This window comes from Schistocerca nitens, chromosome 4 (assembly GCF_023898315.1).
Source record: "Schistocerca nitens isolate TAMUIC-IGC-003100 chromosome 4, iqSchNite1.1, whole genome shotgun sequence".
Classification (NCBI taxonomy): domain Eukaryota; kingdom Metazoa; phylum Arthropoda; class Insecta; order Orthoptera; family Acrididae; genus Schistocerca; species Schistocerca nitens.
Window position 1 is genome coordinate 863,733,773 of NC_064617.1, and position 25,186 is coordinate 863,758,958.

Sequence of the window (25,186 nt, forward strand, 5' to 3'; positions counted from 1 at the left end):
AAAATGAGGATAATGGAATGTAGTTGAATTAAATAAGATGATGCTGAAGGAATTAGATTAGGAAGTAAGACACTTAAAGTAGTAGATGAGTTTGACTATTTGGGGAGCAAAATGGTCGAAGTAGAGAGGTAAGGAAAGGGTTTCTGAAGAAGAGAAATTTGTTATGTCGAGTATAGATTTAAGTGTCAGGAAGTCTTTTCTGAAAGTATTTGTATGGTGTTGGGACTGCAACCAGCCACAAATTTACATTGTCCCAACACCATCAACATTTGTCTTCAAATAACAGCCACAGTCTCCAGCCATGTCATCATATGACAAAATTGTATTTGTATGGAGTGTAGTCATTATGGAAGTGAAACATGAACCATAAATAGTTTAGACAAGAAGAGAATAGAAGCTTTTGAAATGTGGTGCTACAGAAGAATGCTGAAGATTAGATGGGTGGATAACATAACGAATGAAGAGGTATTGAATAGAATTGGGCAGAAGAGAAATTTGTGCACAACTTGACTAGAAGAAGGGATCAGTGATAGGACATGTTGTGAGGCATCAAGTGATCACCAATTTCGTATTGGAGGGCAGTGTGGAGGGTAAAAATCATAGAGGGAGACCAAGAGATGAGTACACTAAGCAGATTCAGAAGGATGTAGGTTGCAGTAGGTACTGGGAGATGAAGAAGTGTGCACAGGATAGAGTAGCATGGAGAGCTGCATCAAACTAGTCTCTGGACTGAAGACCACAACAACAACAACAACAAATGCAGGTGTTTACCTGCAAACAAATAAAAATAGTGGTATAATTTTAATTTTTCAAGGTGGTAATTAAAACTTTATGATCAGCCCTTCTTTTCCACAGCCACTGTACAGTGAATGGTGAAGAGCGCATTGTACAAATATGAGTGAATGTGTCCTGCTGCATTCTCAAATTGAACTAAAGGAAAAATTACTGTCCTTGTGCCTCTGTATACAGCCTATATTCCCATCTTATTCTTGGGATTCCTTTGTGAGATAAAATGAGTGACAGCAACATGGTCCCACAATCTTCTATGGGTACAGGTTCTTTAAATTTATCCAGCAGGATTTCCTCCCCATGTACCATTGACGTGCGTCAGAGCAAGACCAGTGTGGTTATTAACAGATTTGCCATGATTAATTTAGGGGGTGGCTGGATACCGTACCTGTCACCACCTCATTAATCCCTGGGACAGAATATGTGTAACCCAACTGCATGCATATACGAGGGCATTTCGAAAAGTAAAGATACAATGGCTCGCAGTCCTTAAATAGAACATTTATTTAGAAAACATTAGTTACATCTTATTAACTGGTTTATTTGTTATTTTTCGACATAATCACCCCCGTTATCCAAACATTTGTTAAGTCGGTGCACAAGCTTTTGTATCCCACAGTCATAGAAGGTTGCCGCCTGTTGTCGGAACCACATTTCAACTTCATCTTTGATCTCTTCATCATCGTGGAATGATTTTCCACCAAGATGTGACTTCAGGTAATGGAAGACATGGAAGTCGGTGGGTGCAAGGTCAAGGCTGTATGGTGGATGGTCCAATACGTCCCATTTGAATTGTTTGAGTAGTTCTTTGGTTACGAGCGCTGTGTGAGGCCGAGCGTTGTCATGAAGCAAGCGGACTCCACTTGTCAGCATTCCCCTGCATTTGTTTTGAATTGCCCTTTGAAGACATTTCAAAGTCTGGCAATATGCAGCAGCATTAATTGTCATTCCAACAGAAGAATGCCTTGTCTGCCCAAAAAAACAGAAGCCATGATTTTCTTCACTGAAATTGACGTTTTGCATTTCTTGGCTTTTGGTGAATTCGAATGGCGCCATTGCATTGATTGTTGCTTGGATTCAGGTGTATGGTGATAAACCCACGTCTTGTCACCTGTCACAATGTGATCAAGGAACTCATCACCTGCTTCAGCATAGCGTGTGAGGAAGTCGAGTGCAAAGCCCATCCTTTTCTTTTTGTGTTCTTCCATTAACAGTTTTGGAACCCAGCGTGCACACAATTTCCTGTACGCTAACTTGACAGTCACAATGTCATAGAGAGTTGTCATTGACACGTCCAGTATGATCTGATGCAATTCTTTCAATGTGAGACATCTGTTCGCGTGAATTGCTTCCTCCATTCTCCGAAGACGGGGATCAGAGATCACAGATGGCCGACCTGTTCTTTGTTCGTCATGAACATCAGTCCTACCTTCAGAGAAATGACGACACCATTTCGTTACATTTTGTCGATTCATAATGTTCCCATAAACAGAAACAATTTCTTTGTGAATATCCACTTGTCACTGACCTTTTGCACGAAGAAAACGTATCACGGAGCGCACTTCGCATTTGGCGGGATTCTGAATCGGCGCATCCATTTTAAACACGACCTACTCCAACCAGAAGCAACGTTCAACTGCCGAACGACCGTGAGGAGAAAGCTAATGGTTCAAGGTTAACACCAGTGTTGCCAACTTGCTCACCAGAACTCTTCTGTTCCTCTGGTGTACAGTGTATCTTTACTTTCCGAAATACCCTCGTACAAGGGGCACTCATTAACTACTGAAACTTTTTTTTTCCCCCTGGAAGTAGGTTGGTTTTGTTCAGGATTCCAATACATCATATTATTGCCACATCTTTTGGCTACAAAACCCTCGATGTCAGGGCCAACATCTTGCTGCATCAATAACCTCCCCATCACACACATACTGCTTCCCAAGAGTGCATCCTTCGTTGGACCAAACAGGTGGAAGTTGGGAGGTGTGAGATCTGGGCTGTAGGAAGAATGAGGAAGAACAGTCCAATCAAGTTTTGTGAGCTCCTCTCAGGTGTGCAGACTTGAGTGAGGTCTTGCGTTGTCATACGGAAGAACTAGTTCATTTGCATTTTTGTAGCAAAGAACATATTTAAGTCATTTCTTCAGTTTGGTGAGAGTAAGGCAATACACTTCAGAGCTGATTGTTGCACCATGATGGAGGACATCGAACAGAATAACATCTTCAGAGTCTCAGAAGACCTTTGCCATTACTTTACCAGTTGGGCTGCTATTGTGTTTCTAGTTCGAGGTGATGAACCCGTATTTCATCATCTATGATGACGATCAACAAAACAATTGTCAAACAAGATGTTACATAACACAAAATTTGCATCTTGCTTTTATAAAGTATAATGTAGTGTGACATCTGAATTGCTGATTGTACTGCCTTAGCATAGCTTTTATTCAAACAATAACATTACACAGAAATGACTACAAATGGAGTTAGTTATGAATCCTTCCATGGCCAGGAATCCAGTGAAACTGAGAACTAGTCTTCAGAAAACAACAAATACAAGGCCACAACTTCGACATGGTTCAGAAACAATCACTATCTATTGTGGTGATTCTTCTGGAAAACCTGGAATTCTCAGGAAATTACATGCATTGCAATTGAATTTTATTGAGTTATATAAATCACAAATTTTAAAATACTTAATATTTCAAAGTTAGTTAATTATATGTGATTAAACCACTGCTTATGGCTGGTATGTAGCTCAGTTGAGGGAAAAGGAAAGGCTTATTGTGGTATGCTGACCCCTCCTCCCTCTCACCATCAATTTCCTTTAAATTATCTGGCTGGAAAGTGGCCAAACACGGGACAGATTGGAGCACAGATTTAAGCAGAGCAAACACTCAGTCACAAGCTGGGTACCAGAAAAAGGCACATTTTTACACAAAAGTGCATGCAGGGACTGAGAAACAGTAGATGCATCTGGTAAAGTTAGTAGGCAACTTTATCTAGAAACACCAGCAGTTCCTTAACAGAGCTTGGCCATGGCAAAGTTGAAATTGTGTCAACGTGGTGACGCAATTATGCTTGACACCTGTGTGAGAAAACTCCAATCCTAGACATTCACTTGACAGCTGAAAAAATTGAGATTTGACAAGAAAGCACTTGAGACCCGCGGGCTGCAAAACAGAAAACAATGATTGGAGATTGCTAAGGTGATCTTTGGTGGAAGTATATGAAACAAAGATATCATTGAGGTGGTTGAAACAGCCAGGCACAGAGGCTGTCACCTGTTCTAAAAAACGCTGTAAAATTCGGGCACATTAGTGACGCCAAAAGGCAAGCGTTGATATTACTATAAGCTGAATTATGTGTTGACAATGAGAGGACACCTAGTGGCCTCATTCAAGGGGAGCTGGAGATGTGCTGCCAACAAATCAATCTTGGAAAAGTAGTGGCTGCCTGATATTTTTGCAAGCACCTCGTCAGAACGAGGCAAAGGGCATGTATCTATTATGGACTATGCATTAATCGGGACACTTAAGTTGCCACAGAGGCAAAGCCTACACATCAGCTTAATGACAAGTGGTGTAGCCCATTTAGCAGAAGAAATAGTCCTAATGACATCGAGCAACATCAGATAGCCTAATTCGGCCATGACAGAGTTGCGGAACATGACAGGCACCTGTTGCGGAGCAGAGGGATTCCAGTTGCTGATACGGAACTTGATCTGACACTAAATTTACTGTATCGGCAATGCAGAAACCGAAAGTGTTAAACGTATCCAACCTGAACAGGTCTGCGGTATGGCAATGATCCACAAGGTGAGAGGAGAACAACAGACTTGTGAGGGACAGGAGTAGAGAACTGACCTAGGATTGGTATCTGCTGTTTATTGTAGCTACACAACTTCTGTGAAACCTGTGTGAGGGGAGGGGAGCCCCAGTCCACATATGTTGGTGTCCACTTGAATTTTTAGCAGTTTGTTAAACAAACACAAGTCAATAAACAATTTTTTTTGAGAAACTGTTATTGTAGATATACAGTATGTGTCCATTGGTACTACTGTACCCACCACATTTGAAGAAGAATTCCACAATGATCAGTGTGGCTTTTCTTTCAACACTTGTTGCAGATTGCCCAATGCTTAGTGTACACAGCATGTTTTGTATTTGTATTTTATTCATATAACATACATTTACAGATCATCCAATCATACTGTACAGGAAACACTTCAATTTAAGCCTTATGATATACATAATTCCCTAACACTGCTTTTTACCAGTACAGGTTGATATTGGTCATAGTAATATTATGATTTAACAGTACATTATCTTTATATATGTATACAATAATTTACACTTTGCTATAATGTTAAACAGTCACACTATTCAGATCATGATTTCATCATTCATAAATTCCTCAATTGAATAGTAGCATTTTTCCACCAGGAGATCATATAGTTTACTCTTTAGTGAGCCTATCTCCATGCTGCTTGTGTTGGATGACACAGTACGAGTGAGATGGCAGGAGGGGGGGGGGGGGAGGGGCTGGCGGCATGAAGCCACTGCTGCGACACGGCCTGTTGCTGCTGTGACCATAACTGACACTGCCCCATGCGACGCTAAGTTGAAGGTTGGATATAATAGAGGGAAACATTCCACGTGGGAAAAATATATCTAAAAACAAAGATGATGTAACTTACCAAACGAAAGCGTTGGCATGTTGATAGACACACAAACACACACACACACACACACACACACACACACACACACACAAAATTCAAGCTTTTGCAAGAAACTATTGCTTCGTCAGGAAAGAGGGAAGGTGAGGGAAAGACGAAAGGATGTGGGTTTTAAGGGAGAGGGTAAGGAGTCATTCCAATCCCGGGAGCAGAAAGAATTACCTTAGGGGGAAAAAAGGACAGGTATACACTTGCACGCACACTCATATCAATCCGTACATATACAGACACAAGCAGACATTTGTAAAGCCAAGAGTTTGGGCAGAGATGTCAGTCAAGGCGGAAGTAGATATAAGTTGAAGGTTGTATTGCTGTAATGGCTTCCACCACCATCCTGAACACTTGCAGTGTGGCAACTACCGATACCTGCCCCCATGCAGCAATCTGATCACCTGCGGCTCTTGACATGTCAGAGGACTATGTTGTGTTGAGCACATCCATAAGCATCGGATTCTCACACTGAAGTGTGTTTTCGTAGACTTCCCTATCCCAGGCCAGACATATAACAACATCACACACCACATGATCTATGTAGGATTCATGATGGGTACTAGTGACAAATTTACAGTGACGGCTCAACCTGCATAATTCTGTAGCCCAGGCTTTGCAAGATAGGTTTGGGCATTTCTGACAGTGTCAAAATTCTGCATGCATTGCAATGATGTGTGTTCTGTCACGGTAATAGATTGAGAGAAGCTTCCACATTTCATCAAATGATAAGCTGGCTGTTTCTTGCAAATGCGCAAGTTGACGCTACATTGATACAGCATGTCAAAAGTCAGGAAATAAAGAAAGCGCTAAACAGGTTTGCATTGCCCACGCAAAAAACCTGGAAATGTTGGCATAACTGTGGCTTGTAGGAGTCCCAGTCTTCAGTTGATTCATCATACCCTGGGAAGGGTGACAGTTGCACTGGTGGGAGAGTAACATGCTATGAACATGCAGATGCTACTCGATTGGAGTGGTGGCGTGAGCCTGCTGTTGTTCTGTGAAAGCTTGCTGCTGGGCAGTGAGATGTTGGAGCATTTCTTCCATCAATATGTTTGTTGGGTGATTTAGTAGTGACACTAAGATGTGGGGTAGACATAACCTTCACTTGTCACGATTTATGGAACATAGTACTTTATAGAGCAACTTGTAAGATGCGGGTTGTGGGTAGCACTGGACACATTGACTGGACAACAGGAATACAATGTAAAGAATAGGCCAAGCACTTGTTTACGATCACTTAAATAATTCTGTTTCTTTGTCGGCTCACCCGAGCACACCAGGGATCTAACACAGGTGGCCTCTAAAGTGGGTCTGTGAACTGTATGGATGTACACTATTTGAAATCATGCACATCATGGGTGAAGGTTCATCGCTGAGATGCGGCAAAATTTATATAAACAGACAAGCTAATGCAATAAGTTGTTGTTGACATGTGAACCAAACATTAACAAGGAAGTCTTCACATTATGCTTTGATTTTCAAAACCTTCCCTTTGTTGTATGAATAGCCTGAATTGTTCGTGACCCTGTGGTCTGCTCTCTGTATATACTCTGCTAACAACTGTGAAGTGAATGTCAATGTTAAGTTTCCTTCTCATTCCAGCTGTGTGTGGTGCACAACAAAAATGCCTCTGTGTGGTGTTATTAGTCTAATCTTGCCTTCACTGTCCCTGCTGAAGTGATACAGGAAGCTGAAATATATTTTTAGGTTCTTCACTTTAAACTGATTCTTGAAGATATGTAAGTAGACTTTCACAGGATAATTGGTGCATATCTTCAGATGTCTGCCAATTCAGGTTTTTCAGCATATTTGTGATGCTCTTTCATGATTCATCAAATCTGTAACCATTCATGCTCAATCTGCCCATTTTGAATAAATTCAGTGTTCACTGTTAGACTGGTCTGAATAACATACACTTGAGCACTATTCTAATATGAGATGCAGAAATGTTTGTAAGTAGTCTCTTTTGTAGACTGGCTGCATTATCCCAGTATCCTACCAATGAACCAAAGTCTGACACTTTATCAGTATCCTACCAATGAAGCAAAGTCTGACACTTAATTTACCTATGAGTGAGCGTATGTGACCGTTCAGTTTCATATCCCCACAAATTGCAATATTTTGATAATTATATCAGTTGAGCAATTGACTCATTGATATTAGATTATAGCATACTACTTTTCTACATTTTATAAAGTGCACAGTGTTAAATTTCTGAACCTTTAAAGCAAGTTACCAATCTTTGCACCACTCTGAAATGTGACTGAATATTTCTCTTTCCAGATACTAGTTCATTACAGATAAGTGCTTCATCTGAAAAACGTCATATGTTACTATTAATATTGTCTAATAGGTTGTTCATATACAGCATGAACAGCAAGGGCCAACACACACTGGTGTGAGGCATGCAGGAAGCTAGGTTTACATCTATCGATAACTCTCAATCCAAGCCTAAATACCAAGGAAGTGTTAGTCCAATCACAAATTTTGGTTAATACTCAATATGATTGTATATTTGATGATAAGCATAGGTATTGGGCTGAGGAAAATGCTTTTCACAAGTGAAGAAATACTGTATCTACCTGTCTTGATCCTTGGCTTTCAGGAAAGTAGGAGAAAAATGCAATTTGAGTTTCACATGGTCGATGTTTTTGGAAGCCTTGAGCTCATAATATGTTCTGCATTGTTGGAAGGTGTCATCTGGTGGATGTGTCTCCAGGATAAGGTGTGGTCATTGAAACTCTAAATCGTTATGATGGTGCTCTCCTTCCACCACTGTGCTAATGTATTTTATTGCCATCGGGAACTCCTCCATGTTGTTCAGTTCCAAAACACATCTGGTCGACAACGTTAGACCCTACTTATATAGTGAGTCTGTGCAGCTCCCACAGTTTCTCCTTATTCTGTTCAGTGCAGACCAGATCTCACATTGTCCCCGCAAGACTGGTTGAGATTCAGGGCTTCATAAAGTAAAAGCTGTTTAGCTGCAGCATTAGACTATGATGATACCTTTCTTTGTTCATTTCTACTGCTTGCACTCTCACTGAGTCTATGTGCTGCAGTAGAAAATTGTGAATGAAGCCTATTTTTGTAATTTGTTTTGATGTTTTCGTATTTCAGGCAACTTTTAAACTTCCTAATCCGAGCATATTCTTGTGCCAGGGGACAACCATTATGTGGTTATGTATTGGCAGCCAGAAAATTTGAATATTTCCATCTGGTCATGGTGATAATGTACATGGTCTTGATGTATCTGTTTGTCAATAATTCTAGCATGAGCAGTGTTGAGCCAAACTGGGATGCAGTATTTTGCCACAGAATACACTAGTCCAAGGGCGAAAGTTCTCATGTTTGATGCATGTGAACCATTTGTAGTTACACACCCTCATTAAGATGATGATCCTAGTCCAAAATGATTCACATCTGCAGCATACCACAGGCATCGTGTAGTGCTTGTGTGCTTTAACTAACTGTCAATACCACTGGCTCCAGATTATTCTTGAATCTTTTGCCACTTATCGTGATTCTAAAGACTTGGTGTGCTGCTCCTCAGTCAGACTCATTTTAAAATAGTGATTAAAAAATTATCATGTGGAAATGCTGTTGTTCCTACTCTATTCTGACACCAGCCAAGCACATTACAGAGCATTCAGAGGACCTCTGTACTTCCGTGCATTAACCTTTTGCTAACAAAATTTAGATCACAAGAAATACTATTTATTTATTTTGAACTGTTTGTTTTTCCCAGGTATGGTTGGGTGTCCCAGTCACTGGCAGAGGGCACTCATGGTTTTAAAGGGGCTGGAATGCGAGTGTCGCCTGATGATATGATTCCTCTGGACTCTCGAACTCGTAGGATTCAGGGAAACAAACAAGGCAAGTAAGTTTGCTTCTGACTCAGCTTCTTTCTCATGTCTGCAGCCTCGTAAATAACTGTTTTTCTGATATATTGAAAGCTCTTTGGGATTATGTGTCAGTACTTTTGTATAAAGAATGTTGCCTGTAACATGAAACCTGCTTTCTGTTTACACCACCTCATACAGAAATGGAGCATATGCTTACTAGTTACTGAAAAGTACATATGGAGTATGCCTGCCAAATGTGTTAGTGAGGAAACAGATATTCTCTGGGTTTAATACCTTATAAAGTAGTTCCCTGATTAGACACTAAATAGTAAAATTCAAAGGAAATAGTTATGGGAGCTGTTAGAAAAGAGAAGTTGATTCTTGTTGTCTCTATTGCAACAGTTTCATTTGCACAAAAAGTATTAATTTTGTTTTGTACTTTCTATTTTGGCTTATAAACGTACTGTTTTGTACCGTCCAAAGACAAACATGTATATTCGTAATGAAAATAATTTTGTCTGTCTGTCAGAACTTTGCTATATGTATATCCAAAACCAGCTGTGTTGAGTTCCTTGGAGGTGAAACATAGTAGCATGGGATTACTCAATTTGTTGCAGTTCTACTCCTTATATAATTTTTTTCTTGTTTCCTGTAATATACTGGTAGGTACTGTATTGTATCTGTAAAAACTATTGAAATTCTTATTGAGGTAATATTTTATTTGGACCTTTCATCCAGTAGTTCGTTCAAGATATGCTGATTCCAGTGGACCATTCGGTTTCACAGGAAACCCTTTCTGTCAAGAAATAACGGTAATTGACAATTTTCACATGCCATGTGGTCATACAAATGTTGTGAAATAATAATTGTGAATTCACAAAAAGAAATAGCCCATTTGATAACCTTAATTTTTTTCTTTGCAATAATCAGTGTACTTTATCTAAAGAGTTATTAACTGAAAAATTATTTGTAATTAAATTTTGGCCCAACTGAAAATACCTCTGTTATTTGAATTTTTAATATTGTTTTATTCTCAGCTCTGCTATTGTGCTTTCTTTGCCCTAATTTTGCTGAGTCAGAGAATACATTTGATTATCTGAGTAAAGTGCTAGTTAAGAAAATTAGGAAAATTAAGGAGCTGAGAAATTTACAAGAAACTCGATAAACTATTGTGGAGGTCTACATCGTATCAGTGAAATCGTACAAGGAACTTTTATTGCTTTTAAAGTTATCTAGCATACAATTAAACAAAAATATTAATTCAATAGACTGACACTACTACTAAATTTGATCCTTCTACCATTATAAAATAAAATACAGTTACCAATTCCTCTAACTATTCTTACGCTTGTCTGTATATGGCTCTGAGCACTATGCGACTTAACTTCTGAGGTCATCAGTCGCCTAGAACTTAGAACTAATTAAACCTAACTAACCTAAGGACATCTCACACATCCATGCCCGAGGCAGGATTCGAACCTGCGACCGTAGCAGTCGCTCGGTTCCAGACTGTAGCGCCTAGAACGACACGACCACTCCGGCTGGCTTGTCTGTATATTTGACTGTCAGACAATAACTCACCAATCTGTGCCTAGCCATCATCTGGTTCACATTTCTGTTTTAAAGTCATTCAGTAGCATTCACTACAAAGATATCATGTATTAATTTTTCTTATATCTTTTGTGAACTTATTTTGAGCTCATGGATGACAATTACTCACTCAACATCTCTAAAAATTTGCGGTTAAAATTTGATATTGCATAAAATACTGAGTGTAAAAGTCAGCCTTAGTTACTCATGTGACCACAGTCACTCAACGTGAATACTGTATGAATTTATTTGGAACAGCCCAGCTGCAGCTGTCAGTGTAGCATTTTGTGTTTATAAACAGGTGAGAGCCCAATGACCGACTCAGAAACATTTGTAATTATTTATCTTCTTTCATCTGGTAGCTGTTGAAGACTTATCAGTGTTCATAGGACAGGGATTTCCAACCTGGGGGTAATTACCACTTCACCCCCACCCCCTAGCCCCTCCAAAAAGGACTGGATTGTGTTTTGGTCACAAAAGTAAATTATTTGTGAAATATCGTTGCTTTTATCACTATTTCATAAGATTGTAAAATTGACCATGTACAAGGTGTTTTTTTTTCTTTCAGCCGAAAAAAATTCTATGAATGCGAAATGTTACGTATGTGTTATCTGAAGTCTCCTCAGTGAGCGTGCCAAGTTTCTGTCACTTCTGACACATGGCGTAGCTGCAGGACAGTTTCAAAATGGCATCAGTAGGTGATGAATGTTACAAGCAACATGTCGTCATTGAATTTCTTACTGCAGAGAAAGAAACTGTGGGAAATATTTACAAACACTTGTACTTTGTCTATGGAGCATCTGCTGCTGACAGAAGTACAGTTAGTCACTGAACACGGAGGGTGAGGTCATCAGAAGGTGGTTCGGCGGAACTCCATGATTTGCATTGGTTGGGGAGGCCATTCACTGCTGTCACACCTGACATGTTTCAGCAAGCTGATATAATTTGCAAGGACAGACGTGTTATAACTTGGCAGTTGGCACTGCATCTATGAATGCTGAGGTGAGTCACAAACAGTGAAGCACTGGCTCTCTCACCAGGCCAAGAATTGGTACCGTTTCACGCTGGAGGGAGGCCATAGAACTGGATGGAGATTATGTGGAAAAATAAGTTGTGTAGATGAAACACCATTCTTTCATGTGTGTAATTCTCATTATGTTCAATAAGAATTGTTGAAGGGGGAAAAAAGTTACAAATAATTACATTTTTTATATACTAGCATTAATGCATGATACACTGTGGTGGAGATCACAGCTTGTGAACTGAATGTATGAACATCTTGTTTCTCACACAGTTCACCCAGTACACACCACAACACAGTGATTTTGTACTTTGTACCATACATATACGACAGAAAAAAATTGGGACGAATATAATAGAGGGAAACATTCCACGTGGGAAAAATATATCTAAAAACAAAGATGATGTGACTTACCAAACGAAAGCGCTGGCAGGTCGATAGACACACAAACAAACACAAACATACACACAAAATTCTAGCTTTCGCAACCAACGGTTGCTTCGTCAGGAAAGAGGGAGTTGTTTAATAGGTGAAAGGAACTGTTTGTGAACTAGAAACGGTGGATTTTATAGCAGCGGTAGTATTGAAAGCAGAAAAAAATTTTTTTGGTTATGGTTTGGAGGTGGGTTACGTATTATAGAGTATATATAGGCAGGATAAAATTGTATAGTAGATTACGGTAAAAAGGAGAAGGTGAATACAAAGTGAAACTACTGGGAAAAACAGAAAGAGAAAATAGGGCGACAAAATTCTGCTTCATTCTAGGTTAGGTGACAATGTTGATTTGGGGGAGGGGGTAGATGGCAGTAGAGGTACTAGCTAATATTTGCTTGCTTGCACTTTGGGCTAATGATCTCAGGAAGGTTGGGAGCTACTGTTATAGGAGCATAAGTGAGGACTTCAATATGGGGATGTGTTTTGGACAACAAACTGTCACTGTCTATGACTATCTGTTAGCAATCCTAAAATACTGTGTGTAAATGGGTCATCACCAAAGTATGTTTAAATATAAATGAATGTGAAAGGATCTCAGACTTAAATCAATGGTGTTGCATCTGTTACTGAACTGTGAGACCACCAACTAAAACAATTTCAATTATGTAACCTCAGTTTGTCATGTGCCGCTGAGGATTTGCAGTGACACAACCAGGTTAGTGCTGTCATAGAGGAAATGCCAAAAGATGAACTCCTTGATGTTGATGAAGCACTGCTTCTTGCATGTTCTTTAAGTGATAGGAGGAAAGCTGAAATCTTTGAAAGGGATGGGGAAAGAGGAGGGGTGGAGATGAGTGCTCCCAACACAGTGTGCGCCAGAAGTGTAGTCCATTAAAGACCCAACCATCTGAGATTTCAAAATCTGTTCACCTTTGAATAATTGAAGTAGCAATCAAGAAACCAAAGAAAACATGTTGGATGCATACTGAATAAAATTTTGGAGAACGGCCTGTGTGCAGCTTAGATAGGTAAATATCATGTTTGAATATTTGGATATAAAGAAGTCATTGGCAGCTTGGGTTCCACAATTTTCACATTTCATCTAAAGGCAAATAATAAGCCCATTTTACAGCTGTCTGTGGACATACTGAAGTTTAATTTTGTAAAATCCCTAGCACTAGAGTAGAACACCATCTACCATTACCGTACTTGCACAACACACTATAAAATTTCACTCACTCGTGCGAAATTGCTTTGTGACTCATACAGAAGAACAGAAATATAAGAAGGAATACTCCCAGCTGCTAGACACAAAGGAAATAACAAGACAAATAAAAAGAAATGTCTTTTCGCTCACCAACTTGGAGGTCCTCCTCAATGACAAAACTGTGCAAAATATCATAAAGCCAACTTCCACATCACAGGCATGAATCGCCAACTGATCTTATACTTTCCTGGGGAGGAAAACCCTACCACTGAAGAAACAGTGGAGGAAGATACACGTACTTGCAGAACCCTGTAGTCCAGTGGTATGAAACCAGGTGTTCGAAAGTAATCGCACCTAATGAAATAGTCATCTCTTGTCCTAAGATATGGCTATCCTTTAATGGATTATACGTAGTAGATTGCATAGTACAGAACTGCAATTGCCATTGCATTCACTATCTCCAGTTGTTACACACTTGCAAGAAATGGAAATACATCTTCAAGACTTCTTGGATCTTTTCTATCTCACATTGATAAATTTCTACCTACCACTCAAGGAGCAGATTTCAGTTCACTGAAAAGAAGTCCATCGCCAGATCATTGTGTTGAACACCCAGTTAAAAGCTGTTGCTGTCCATATTTCCTTTCCTGGAATTACATTTTCTTTTTGTAACATCTGCACACCACCATCTCGTATTCTCACCATGGCAGACATAATGCAGCTTATTGCTCAGCTCTCAACACATTTATCGTTGCTCAGTGACTGTGATGACCACCTTTCCATTTACAGTACCCCCAGAGGCTGCATAAAGGATATTCTCCTGGCAGATATTCTGTACCAGCTTAATATTGTTTCTCTCAACATTGGTGAACCCACATTTCTTTCAGATTCTACAGTCATTGTCACACCTGGATCTCTCCTCCTACAGTACACAACTTCCTCACCATCTAGAATGTTCTGTCATCTGAGACACATTCGAGTGACCGCTTCCCATGCATGTCAAGAAGTAATTCACATGTGAAGATATTCCCCTTTGTCTTTGAATGTCATGGCATGGTGGAGAACTGTATCCATTATAACCAAATGCATGCAAAAGTTGTCAGATTATCTAAGACAGCATGAAAGCCTCTTGAATCTCTCAAAATTAATTCTTTTAACCATTTTACTCTCTTTTATGTTTGGAACAGGCTTTGATTCATTGCTGGGAAGGGAGCCCATCTCCCAGTGTCCGGTCTGACCGTTGAAAATGATATCATCAAGGATCCTGTCAGTATCTCCAACGCACTGGATTGGCACTTTGCAGAGATCTCAAGCTTCATCTATTACCATCCTGCCTTCCTATTTTGGAAGTGAGTGGTAGAGGCTCGGGAGATATCCATCTCTGATAGTCACAAATGCAGCAATACTGTTTTTACCGTGAGGGAGCTTGAGCATGCCCTTTCATCATTGAAACCCTCTGCCCCAGGACCAAATGACATTCACATTCAGATGTTGCAGCACCTTTTTCCTGGGGGCAAGAGCTTTCTCCTCCATATGTGCTATTGTATCTGGAAGGACAGTGTATTTCCCACACATTGGTGTGCAGCCACTGTAGTCCCTGCACTTAAGCCTGGTAAGATCACACACCTTCCTTGCAGCTATCAAGATTTTGACACTTCACTCACCTGTAGTATATCTGCAAGTTGATGGAATGAATGCCTGTTGGGGGACTGGTATGATGGCATGAGTCTCAGAATTTACTGCCGAATGTTCAGTGTGGCTTTTGTAGGCATCATTGTGCAGTTGCCCATCTCATCACCTTGTCGATTCACATCACATACAACTTCCCGTTCAAGTTCCAGATTGTAGCAGTATTTTTTTTGTTTGTAAAAGGCCTGTGACACTTGCTGCATGGTGGACATCCTTTGTACAATGCTATATGGGACTTATGAGGCTGCCTCCTCCACTTTATTCAGGAGTTTTCAGAAGACCAGGTTTTTAATGTTTGCTAGGGTTTGGCTCCATTGGAAACTAATATTCAGGTATTCCGGTGAGTGGTGTACCTCAGGGCTCTGTGCTGAGTGTAACCTTATACGCTACAACAATCATCCACATTTAATTGTCTTCTTCCAGGCATCTGAGGGTCTATTGTTAATAATTTTGCAGTTTATTGCAGCTCTCGGCAGACCTATTTACTTGAGTGGTGACTTCACTACTGTCTTGATCACATCTACTCATAGACATACGGTTGTTTCCACATTTCCACCAAAAAATGTTTGTACAAAATTCTGGCAGCAAAAGGAGTTCCATACCTCTCAGTCCCCTTGCTCTTGTGTTCAACAGAACCACAAAATTCTTGGGGTTAACACTTGTTTGTCTCCCCATATATCCTACCTGGCAGCCTGTGGTGTCCATTTTCCCAGTATCACACACCTTCTAAGTGGCACCTCATGGGGAGCAGACCAGTCAGCCCTTCGTCTGCATTGATCCATAGTCTGGTTGAGGGTGGAGTATGGATGTATAGTATGTTAGTCTGAATGACTGCCCTTCTTATGTTGCAGCATTCGTTTGGGCAATGGTACATTTCCCAATAGTCCAGTTAAAAGTCTGCTTGCCAGAGTTGTCGGACTATCACTGTTGTTCCAGCACAATGTTCCCCTCTTTAGATACACTTCCTGATAGTACTCTGTGTCCAGACATCCATCTTATGCCTTCTTTTTTGAGTACTCCCTTGACTAGCAGTATGAGACAGGATCTGCTTCTCTGTTTCCTCCCAGTGCTCAGTTGTGTATCTGCTTCGAAAGCTTCATGTCATGTTACCTGCTGTGTCCCGAGGCTCATGCACAGTCAGTTTCCATCTTTGATTTACATCACTTCTGTAAAACACTACTGTGGTTTTGATAAGTTATTCTACATTTTTTAAGCTTCACATACTGCTTTGGACAGGTCTTTCATTTATGTTGATGGCTCTAAGAATGCCTACAGTGTGGAAGTGTTTTAGGTATTGCCTTTTAGATGTGTGCTTGATTTTTTTCTGCAATACTTCTTGCCTGTTATCAAGTGACACAGATTCTCTAAATGTGTTGTATGCTCCAATTTCCTCAGTGGTCACAGAACCTCAGAGCACTGCACACATACAACCCTTTAGTACCACAGATCCAAGACTATCTTCACTCACTCACTGATGTGGGTGCCAACGTGTTGTTTGTATGAGTTGCTAGACACATTGCCATGTCAGGAAATGAGGCTGTTATTTCTGCTGCTAAGGTTCGAATTGTATTACTGCTCAGGCTTTTCAGCTATTATGTTACCTTGTATAATCACAGTATTGCTATGCGTAGGAACATTATACCACTCTGGCACAAATATTGGTCTTCTGTCCATGGGAACAAACTCAGGGAGACTTAACACTTCCCTATGGCTTAGGGAACTTCCTCTTATCCATCTCATCATGAGAAGACGATTCAGCCATTGTCATCTGATAAAGAATGGCCCCAAACCCCTCTGCACTCACTGTAATGAACTACTGATGGTGTGCTACTGTCACTTTTTAAGCAGACATGGCACAGGATGGATAATACCTTTTCCTCTTTACTTTACATAGCAACATGGCAAAAGAGATTTAGTTTTTGACAGTGTATGCTGGGTGTCTTAGAATTTTTTATCAAGTCTCCTCTTAAGATGATAACATATTCTTGTTGTTCATTTCACTTCTTCACTATAACTGCTTCTTTTAACTAGTGTTCCAGGTTCACCATCATTAATTCTTATAGTTTTCTTCACTTAGGCCTACTAGTATCTTTTAGACTCTTATGTGTTGCCTAACTTCAAGAACAATGGAGTGCCTTACTCAGAAAACAAAAGCTATTTATTTATTTATTTTAAATAGGAAGATTTGTCAAGGAGTAATATCTTTGACTAATAATCGAAACATTCTGAGTTCTTGGTCTAATTGCAGTTACAGCTTCCAGTTTGAATGAAAATAACGAGCAGTGGCGGCAGAAGACTTTCAATGTAAGCAGTCACCCTCATTTGGCCTATGGCCTTGTCAAAGAGTGCAGAGGAGCTGATAAAGGTTCACGGACACTCTTGTTCTTGAGGTAGGAAATTGTCCCTGTCAGGAGAATCGCTAATGATCAACACCATGAGGAGGCAGAATGCTACAGAAACCAAGGCAGAATGCTACAGAAACCACTGTGTCAAAATACGTAATGTGTATCCATAGGAAATGTGGTTTATAATTCATTGCTTGAGGAGTATAAATGTGGATCTAGATATTGAGTTTCATTCAAATGGTCCCGCCAAACAACCTGACCTAAATCATTTGAAGCAAATGCTTGGTTGGTTCCTTTGTCAAGATCGTCTACTCGTACATCTACATCCATACTCAGCAGACCACCGTATGGTGCATGGCAGAGGGTACCCTGTACCACAATTAGCTGTTTCCTTTCCTGTTCCACTCACATGTAGAATGATGGAAAAATGACTGTCTATATGCCTCCGTATGAGCCCTAATTTCTCGTATCTTATCTTCATGGTCCCTGTATGTTGGCAGCGGTAGGATTGTTCTGCAGTCAGCTTCAAATGCCGGTTCTCTAAACTTTCTCAGTAGTGTTCTTCGAAATGAATGTCTTCTTCTCTCCAGGGATTCCCACTTGAGCAGTAGCACATCTAGCAGATTGCCTCTGAATTGCTTTGATGTCTTCTTTCAATCCGACCTGGTGCAGATCCCAAACACTCGAGCGGTACTCAAGAATAGGTCACATTAGTGTCCTATGTGCAGTCACCTGTACATATGAATTACACTTTCCTACAAGTTTCCCAATAAACCGAAGTCGACCATTCACCTTTCCTATCACAATCCTCATATGCTCGATCCATTTCATATCGCTTAGCAACATTTTGCTGAGCTATTTAAACAACATTACTTTGTCAAGCAGGACACTACTAATGCTGTATCTGAACATTAAGGGTTTGTTTTTCCTACTCATCCGCATTAACTTACATTTTTCTACTTTACGAACCAGCTGCCATTTATCACACCCACTAGAAATTTTTGTCTAGGTCATCTTGTATCAGCCTACAGTCACTTATCTTTGACACCTTCCTGTACATTACAGCAGCATCAGCAAACAACTGCAGGTTGCTGCCCACCCTTTCTACCAGATCATTTATTTATGTAGAAAATAGCAATGATCATATTACATTTCCCTGGGACACTGCTGATGTTACCCGTCTCCAGTGAACACTCGCTGTGAGGACAACATACTGGGTTCTATTACTTAAGAAGTCTTCAAGCCAATCACATATCTGTGAACTTATTCCATATGCTCGAACCTTCATCAACAGCCAGCAAAGGGGCACCGCATTGAATGCTTTTTGGAATTCTATAAATGTGGAATCTGCCTGTTGCACTTCATTTATAGTTCACAGCATATATTATGTGAGGAAAGAGCAAGATGGGTTTCACAAAAGTGGTGATTTCTAAATCTGTGCTGATTTGTGGACATGAGCTTTTCGGTCTCTAGGAAATTTATTATATTTGAACTCAGAATATGCTCTAGAATTTTGCAGCAAAGCAATGTTAAGGATATTGGTCTGTAATGTTGCGTGCCTGTTCTCTTACTCGTTACCCTTTGTCCTTTTACCATGTCTGATTCTTCCCTCTTGTTTCCCCAGCTGAATTAGTGCTCCATCTCTAATGATATTGTTGTCTACAGGATGTTAAACTATAATGTTTCTTTTTTTGTATCTATTTGTAAAAGACCTTAACATTACAGTCTGATCACATATGTAAGTTGAAAGTTACATGCTCTGTTAATTTGTTGCAGACAGTGCCCTCGGGTAGTTGTTGCACACCACGCGGCCTTTGATAGAGCTCGTGTGAGGGAACAGTACAGCTTCCGTGACACTGGCCTACGCTTTGTCGACACACTTTCTCTGCACGTGTGTGTCAGCAGTGTGACAGATGAGCAGCGCATGCAGCTGCGGGCTGGCTTGGCAGAACATGAGCCATGGAGCCAGGTAGGATCCCTCAATGCATTGCAAGACATCGCCCAGCTCTACTGTCCCGACAAGCCGCCACCAGAGAAGAGCCTGAGGGACGTGTTTGTGAAGGGTTCCTTGGATGATATTCGGAAGCAGTTTCCACAGCTCATGGATTACTGTGCAGGGTGAGTGGTCAGTCTACGAATGATGTTTTACATCTACATCTACATGGATACTCTGCAAATCACATTTAAGTGCCTGGCAGAGGGTTCATCGAACCACCTTCACAATTCTCTATTATTCCAATCTTGTACAGTGCACGGAAAGAACGAACACCTATATCTTTCCGTACGAGCTCTGATTTCCCATATTTTATCATGGTGATCGTTTCTCCCTATGTAGATCGGTGTCAACAAAATATTTTCGCATTCCGAGGAGAAAGTTGGTGATTGGAATTTCGTGTGAAGATTCCATCACAACGAAAAACACTTTGTTTTAATGATATCCAGCCCAAATCCTGTATCATTTCAGTGATGCTCTCTCCCATATTTCGTGATAATACAGAATGTGCTGCTCTCCTTTGAACTTTTTCGATATACTCTGTGAATCCTATCTGGTAAGGATCCCACATTGCACAGCAGTATTCTAAAAGAGGACGGACAAGTGTAGTGTAGGCAGTCGCCTTAGTAGATCTGTTACATTTTCTAAGTGTCCTACCAATAAAATGCAGTCTTTGGTTAGCCTTCCCCACAACGTTTTCTATGTGTTCCTTCCAATTTAAGTAGTTTGTAGTTGTAATTCTTAGGTATTTAGTTGAATTTAGGGCCTTTAGATTTGACTGATTTATCGTGTAACCAAAGTTTAACGGATTCGTTTTAGCACTCATGTGGATGACCTCACACTTTTCGTTATTTAGGGTCAACCTGCAAATTTTTGCACCATTCAGATATCATTTCTAAATTGTTTTGCAATTTGTTTTGATCTTCTGATGACTTAATTAGTCAATAAACGACAGAATCACCTGCAAACAACCTAAGACGGCTGCTCAGATTGTCTGCCAAATCGCTTGTGGGTATTTGGCTGAGTAGTTCTTTTGATTTCTGTGCATCATATTTCAAATAATCATCCAGTCATCTTCCTCATAAACTTGAAAAAGATGGCCAGCTTCTTTTCCTTGAGATGTTAGAGAAGAGAAGAATGGGCGCATCTATGGGTCATTGTGTATATAGAAAACTCGCACACATTGACCTTTGTTCTCCACACCTTGAGCCATTACCATCTGTCACTCAGAAATTCTTATCTAAAGACTCTGGCCATAGAGCTCAAATGCTCTCAGACAAGAAGAGCCTCACTGAAGGATTAAAACAGGTACTAATAGTGTTCTGATGGAATGAGTTACTCAGATTGACAAATTTAGTGGTGTTGCAGTCAAAATTGATGCCTGAAGAAGAGCTTGAGACTAAGAAAAAGAAAGAAAAGTCAAGGATTGCGTATCTGCCTTTTGCTGGCCCAGTCCCCTATGGTAATGTGGTGTTCACTGTATTTCTGTACTGTCAACGTAGATGTAATGTTAAGATGATCTAGGTCTCTGAAGTTCAGTGTGAATGAGTCATGTCTTACTTGGGATAGACTAGTAGAACAGTCAATGGGATGTGCAGAGAATATCAGCAGATCACCCAGCTAAAGCAACCAATAAAATCAGTTGTCACTGAGCACTGTCTCGAGTATAATCATCAAATGAAATACCAAGTTTCTGGGACAGCTTGATCAAATATGTTGGAAAATTTAATGAACCAGAAGAAAGATTTCAATTTAAGCAAGGTTGGGATATGATACTGAATTTATTAAAATCTCACCAGCTGTATCACCCATCAGAGCTATAAAATGCTGAGAGAATGTTTTTTCAAGGAATAAAAATGTGGTCTTCAAAACCTGAATGAGCACCTAATGGCATGGTCAGTTCTGACATCAAGTCTCTCTTCAATAAAGTACCTATTGAGGAGACTATGCACTTTCTACAGGATCGGATCCCACCAGATATCTGTGATCTGGTGCGCTTATGCCTGTCATCTACATACTTCACCTGGTGGGGAAAATATTACGAACAGTTAGATGGAGTGGCAATGGGTTCCCCGCTCTCCCCTGTAGCTGCAGACAGCTTCATGGAAGCCTTTGAGCAAATGGCCCTAGCTTCTGCTCCGTTACATCCCAGTTGTTGGCTACGATATATGGATGATGCATTTGTTATCTGGCCTCATGGTGAAGTGGAATTAGGAAACTTCCTCCAGCTCTTAAATAGCCTGCACAAAAATATAAAGTTCACACATGAGACTGAAAACAATGGTACCTTGTCATTTCTGGATGTGGAAGTATGCAGAGCCATTGATGGTAAACTGGGACACAAAGTGTACAGGAAACCAACGCACAATAATTGGTACCTGCACACGGAGAGCCACCACCACCCAGCTCAAAAGTATTCTGTTCTGCATACGTTAACTGCCCGAGCCTACCGGATAAGCAATGAAAATAACATCAATGAAGAATTAAAGGAACTACAACACTTGTTTCGTGCCAGCGGCTATGATGACAACATCATAAGAAAGGTAGCTAAAACCAAAGGGAGCAGAACATGAGAAGAAGGCAAAGAAGAGAAGCTTCCACAGGTACACTTACCGTATGTAAAAGGCGTCAGTGAACGGCTAGGCAATGTCCTCCACCGACGAGGTTTCAAACCGATTTTTCGAAGCAGTCACTGGATCCACAAAATGATAGGTTCCACCAAGGATGTAGTCAACAATCTTAACACTGCAGGTGTTTACAAACTACGGTGTGAGTGCGGAGCTGCCTACGTAGGAGAAACAGGGAGACCTGTCAGCTTACGAGTAGCAGAACACGAATGCTATGTACGATTACAACAACATAATAAATCGGCAATAGTGGAATGCCACCATGACTGTGGACAGCCTATCAGGTTCCAGGAAGTCTGAGTACTGGTGAAAGAATCGTGGATGCGAGAATGCAAAATACGGGAGGCGATCGAAATTATTAAGCAGCCTGAGAACATCAGCACAGAAGACGGCTACAAACTCCCGGCGACCTGGCTGCCGGCCATCCCAGTCCAACGGGCCACGAGCGGTCACGGGGCAGAAGCTACACAGGACACAGACGTATCTTCACAAACAGCTGTGGAGCAACTGTCAGTCCACTTCTGCGCACACCAGGAGAAAACTTGCCGACCAGAAGCCGAACACTGATTGGCGGACAGCTGCCAATTGTTGACGGCATGGACATCCACGAATAGCCTCTTTCCCTCCATCTTCCCTTACATCATGACTAGCCAATCATATTAGAGGGCCAGTTAAAAGTTTTACAATAGTGACGTCAGACATCGATTGTCTGTAATAAATAGAAGCACCTATCCCCATGCAAAACCAGTCGTGCCCTGAGGAAGGCCATTGCAATTCGGCCAAAATGTCGGTTTTAGTTTATTATTGTTGTTAGTTTTTTAGCAATGACGCAGCATAATACCCAGAAGAATTTTAATCACTATGACACCGGCTGCAGAAGCCTACGTTCTTATAATTTATTAAGATCTTGCAGGCTATCACATCCTCCAGAGGCGGTAATTGCTGAGAGATTTGCATTTTATTGAATATCAGTGCAAGCTCTGAAAAACTGAAGAGCATCAGAGGGCATACTGGGCATTGCGGTCCAAACTCAGCTATAAGTAGCGGCACAAGCCAACAACAGTTCACATTCTGGCAGCAAGTACACATAATGGCAAAACTTGCAGTACCTGAAGAAGATGGCTGGGTCTGTCATTGAAATGTTGTGCATAAAATGTAAATAGCAACTCAGCAGAACACGTGGGAGCACGCAGTTAATTTTGATGTTTATTATAAGAGGCACTCAAATAGCTGCTGTGTGAAGGTAGTCCAGAATTGGTATGCCAATCTGGCAAAATCACCGTGAGCATTGAGGCAATCATCCCATCTGTTACAACGTCTGCACCACTTGTTAACAGCAGACACAGTGGCTGTGCCAAAGACTGAGACGCCGTGGAGTTTTACAATTATTTATTGAACTTTCTTTACAATTTCTCTCTCGTCATCGCTGCCCAGCCCTGCGGATCCCTCCGCCTGGCTGCTGCTGTGTAGATTCTCCGACAATGCGCGTAACGTGCGCCACTGATAGCACTCGGGAGCCTCAGGCCACCAGTGCTCTGCTGAAGCCAGGATGCTGTGTGGTTGAGATGAACTCAGCGCCCCAGTACAGCACGCCCACGGAGCCACGTCACCGTGAGGTCAGCTGCTGACACCTGCTGCACCGGCAGCTGGGAAGCTGTCAGTTGCGATGTCCGCGAGTTCCCGTCATGGACGGACCACGCGCCATGGTACCGGGTTGCCGTGAAGTCCGGGTGTCTGTCCCCGATGTCGCCTGTGACCAAGACCGCACTGCGGCCGGTCCTGCTGGAAGTTCTCGCTGCAGTTAGTCAGCCATGGTGCCGACCGAACTCTGGCCGACCTCCAGAGCTGAAGTTGACATCTGGCGGCAAACAGATGACTCCTGCGAGCTGGAAAAGACTTCCGGAATCGTCACCTACGAAGATTGAACATTCGGACACAGACCACGTCCATCCTCAGATCTGAACTGCTTCCTAATGGCTTCTGTCTGTTGTTGCCTGCACTCCACTATTTATATCCGGCAGGACGACGTTTTTTACCGTCAGTGGTAGCTTTTTGTTATACTACTCCCGCAGTATATTGCAACATAACTTAGCGTGCTGGCCTCACTTCCCCTTACTCAGCACTCTCCAGGCTTCGCTCGGCGCTTGGTCTGTGTGCATCCTTGCGTCAGCCTGTGGGTAGACTGCTGCTGTCAGCAAGGCTATCTGTGCCTGCCTACTTCACAACACCTTGGTCGCCAGCGTGCCTCTGTTTTGCCATTCTCTATTGCTTGAAGCAACGCTTACTAAAATGGCTGCAACACATGTATGTGCCATGTTGAAGATACCCATAAGGTAAAACACTGCATCCTGCTACATGAAGTAGCTCATAACTGCCTGCTGCACAACCTTGTCCAGCAGGACTCGTCGCCACTTCAAGGGACCAAAGTTGCGGTATTTGCAAGGGGAAAGACCAGGACTATAGGGCAGGTGCTCAATTGCCCAGCCTCCCAGATAGAGCAGTGACTTGTGTCGAACTGCAAGCACCTGGAACTTGGCACACCATTCCACAATGGTTTTTGACAGACAAGCTGCACAGTACACATTCTTAATTCTCCAGTGGATGTCTGCTGGTGTTTGTCCTTTGGCAGCCAAGGAAAGAATGACAGCAATTTGGCCCTGTTTGGATCACTTGGTAAAAATGTTGCCATAGTTCATGTTTCTGCATTTACCACACATACATTGGAAAGATGCAAATGCCACACTATCCCTTGTGTACATACCTGTGTTTATACACTCGCAATGGAGTTTTGCACTGTTGCATATACACAGCAGCAGTGCTCTCAAATGGAAACTTTTTGATCACCTCTTATAGATAACTGTTTATCGAAAGGAAATTGTGAGAGGAAAGATATAGTATTCATTTACCCTTGGATAGATAC

General features: G+C 41.3%; 1 protein-coding gene across 1 annotated transcript in view; it reads left to right on the plus strand.

Moving 5' to 3' along the window:
- The window catches only part of LOC126253326 (DNA polymerase subunit gamma-1, mitochondrial), a 144,733-nt gene that overhangs the window by 18,334 nt on the left and 101,213 nt on the right, over positions 1-25,186 (plus strand). Inside the window, exons 3-4 of the mRNA XM_049954590.1 lie at positions 9,263-9,394; positions 19,423-19,764. Coding sequence (XP_049810547.1) covers positions 9,263-9,394; positions 19,423-19,764 — 474 coding nt within the window. The remainder of the gene's footprint in view (positions 1-9,262; positions 9,395-19,422; positions 19,765-25,186) is intronic.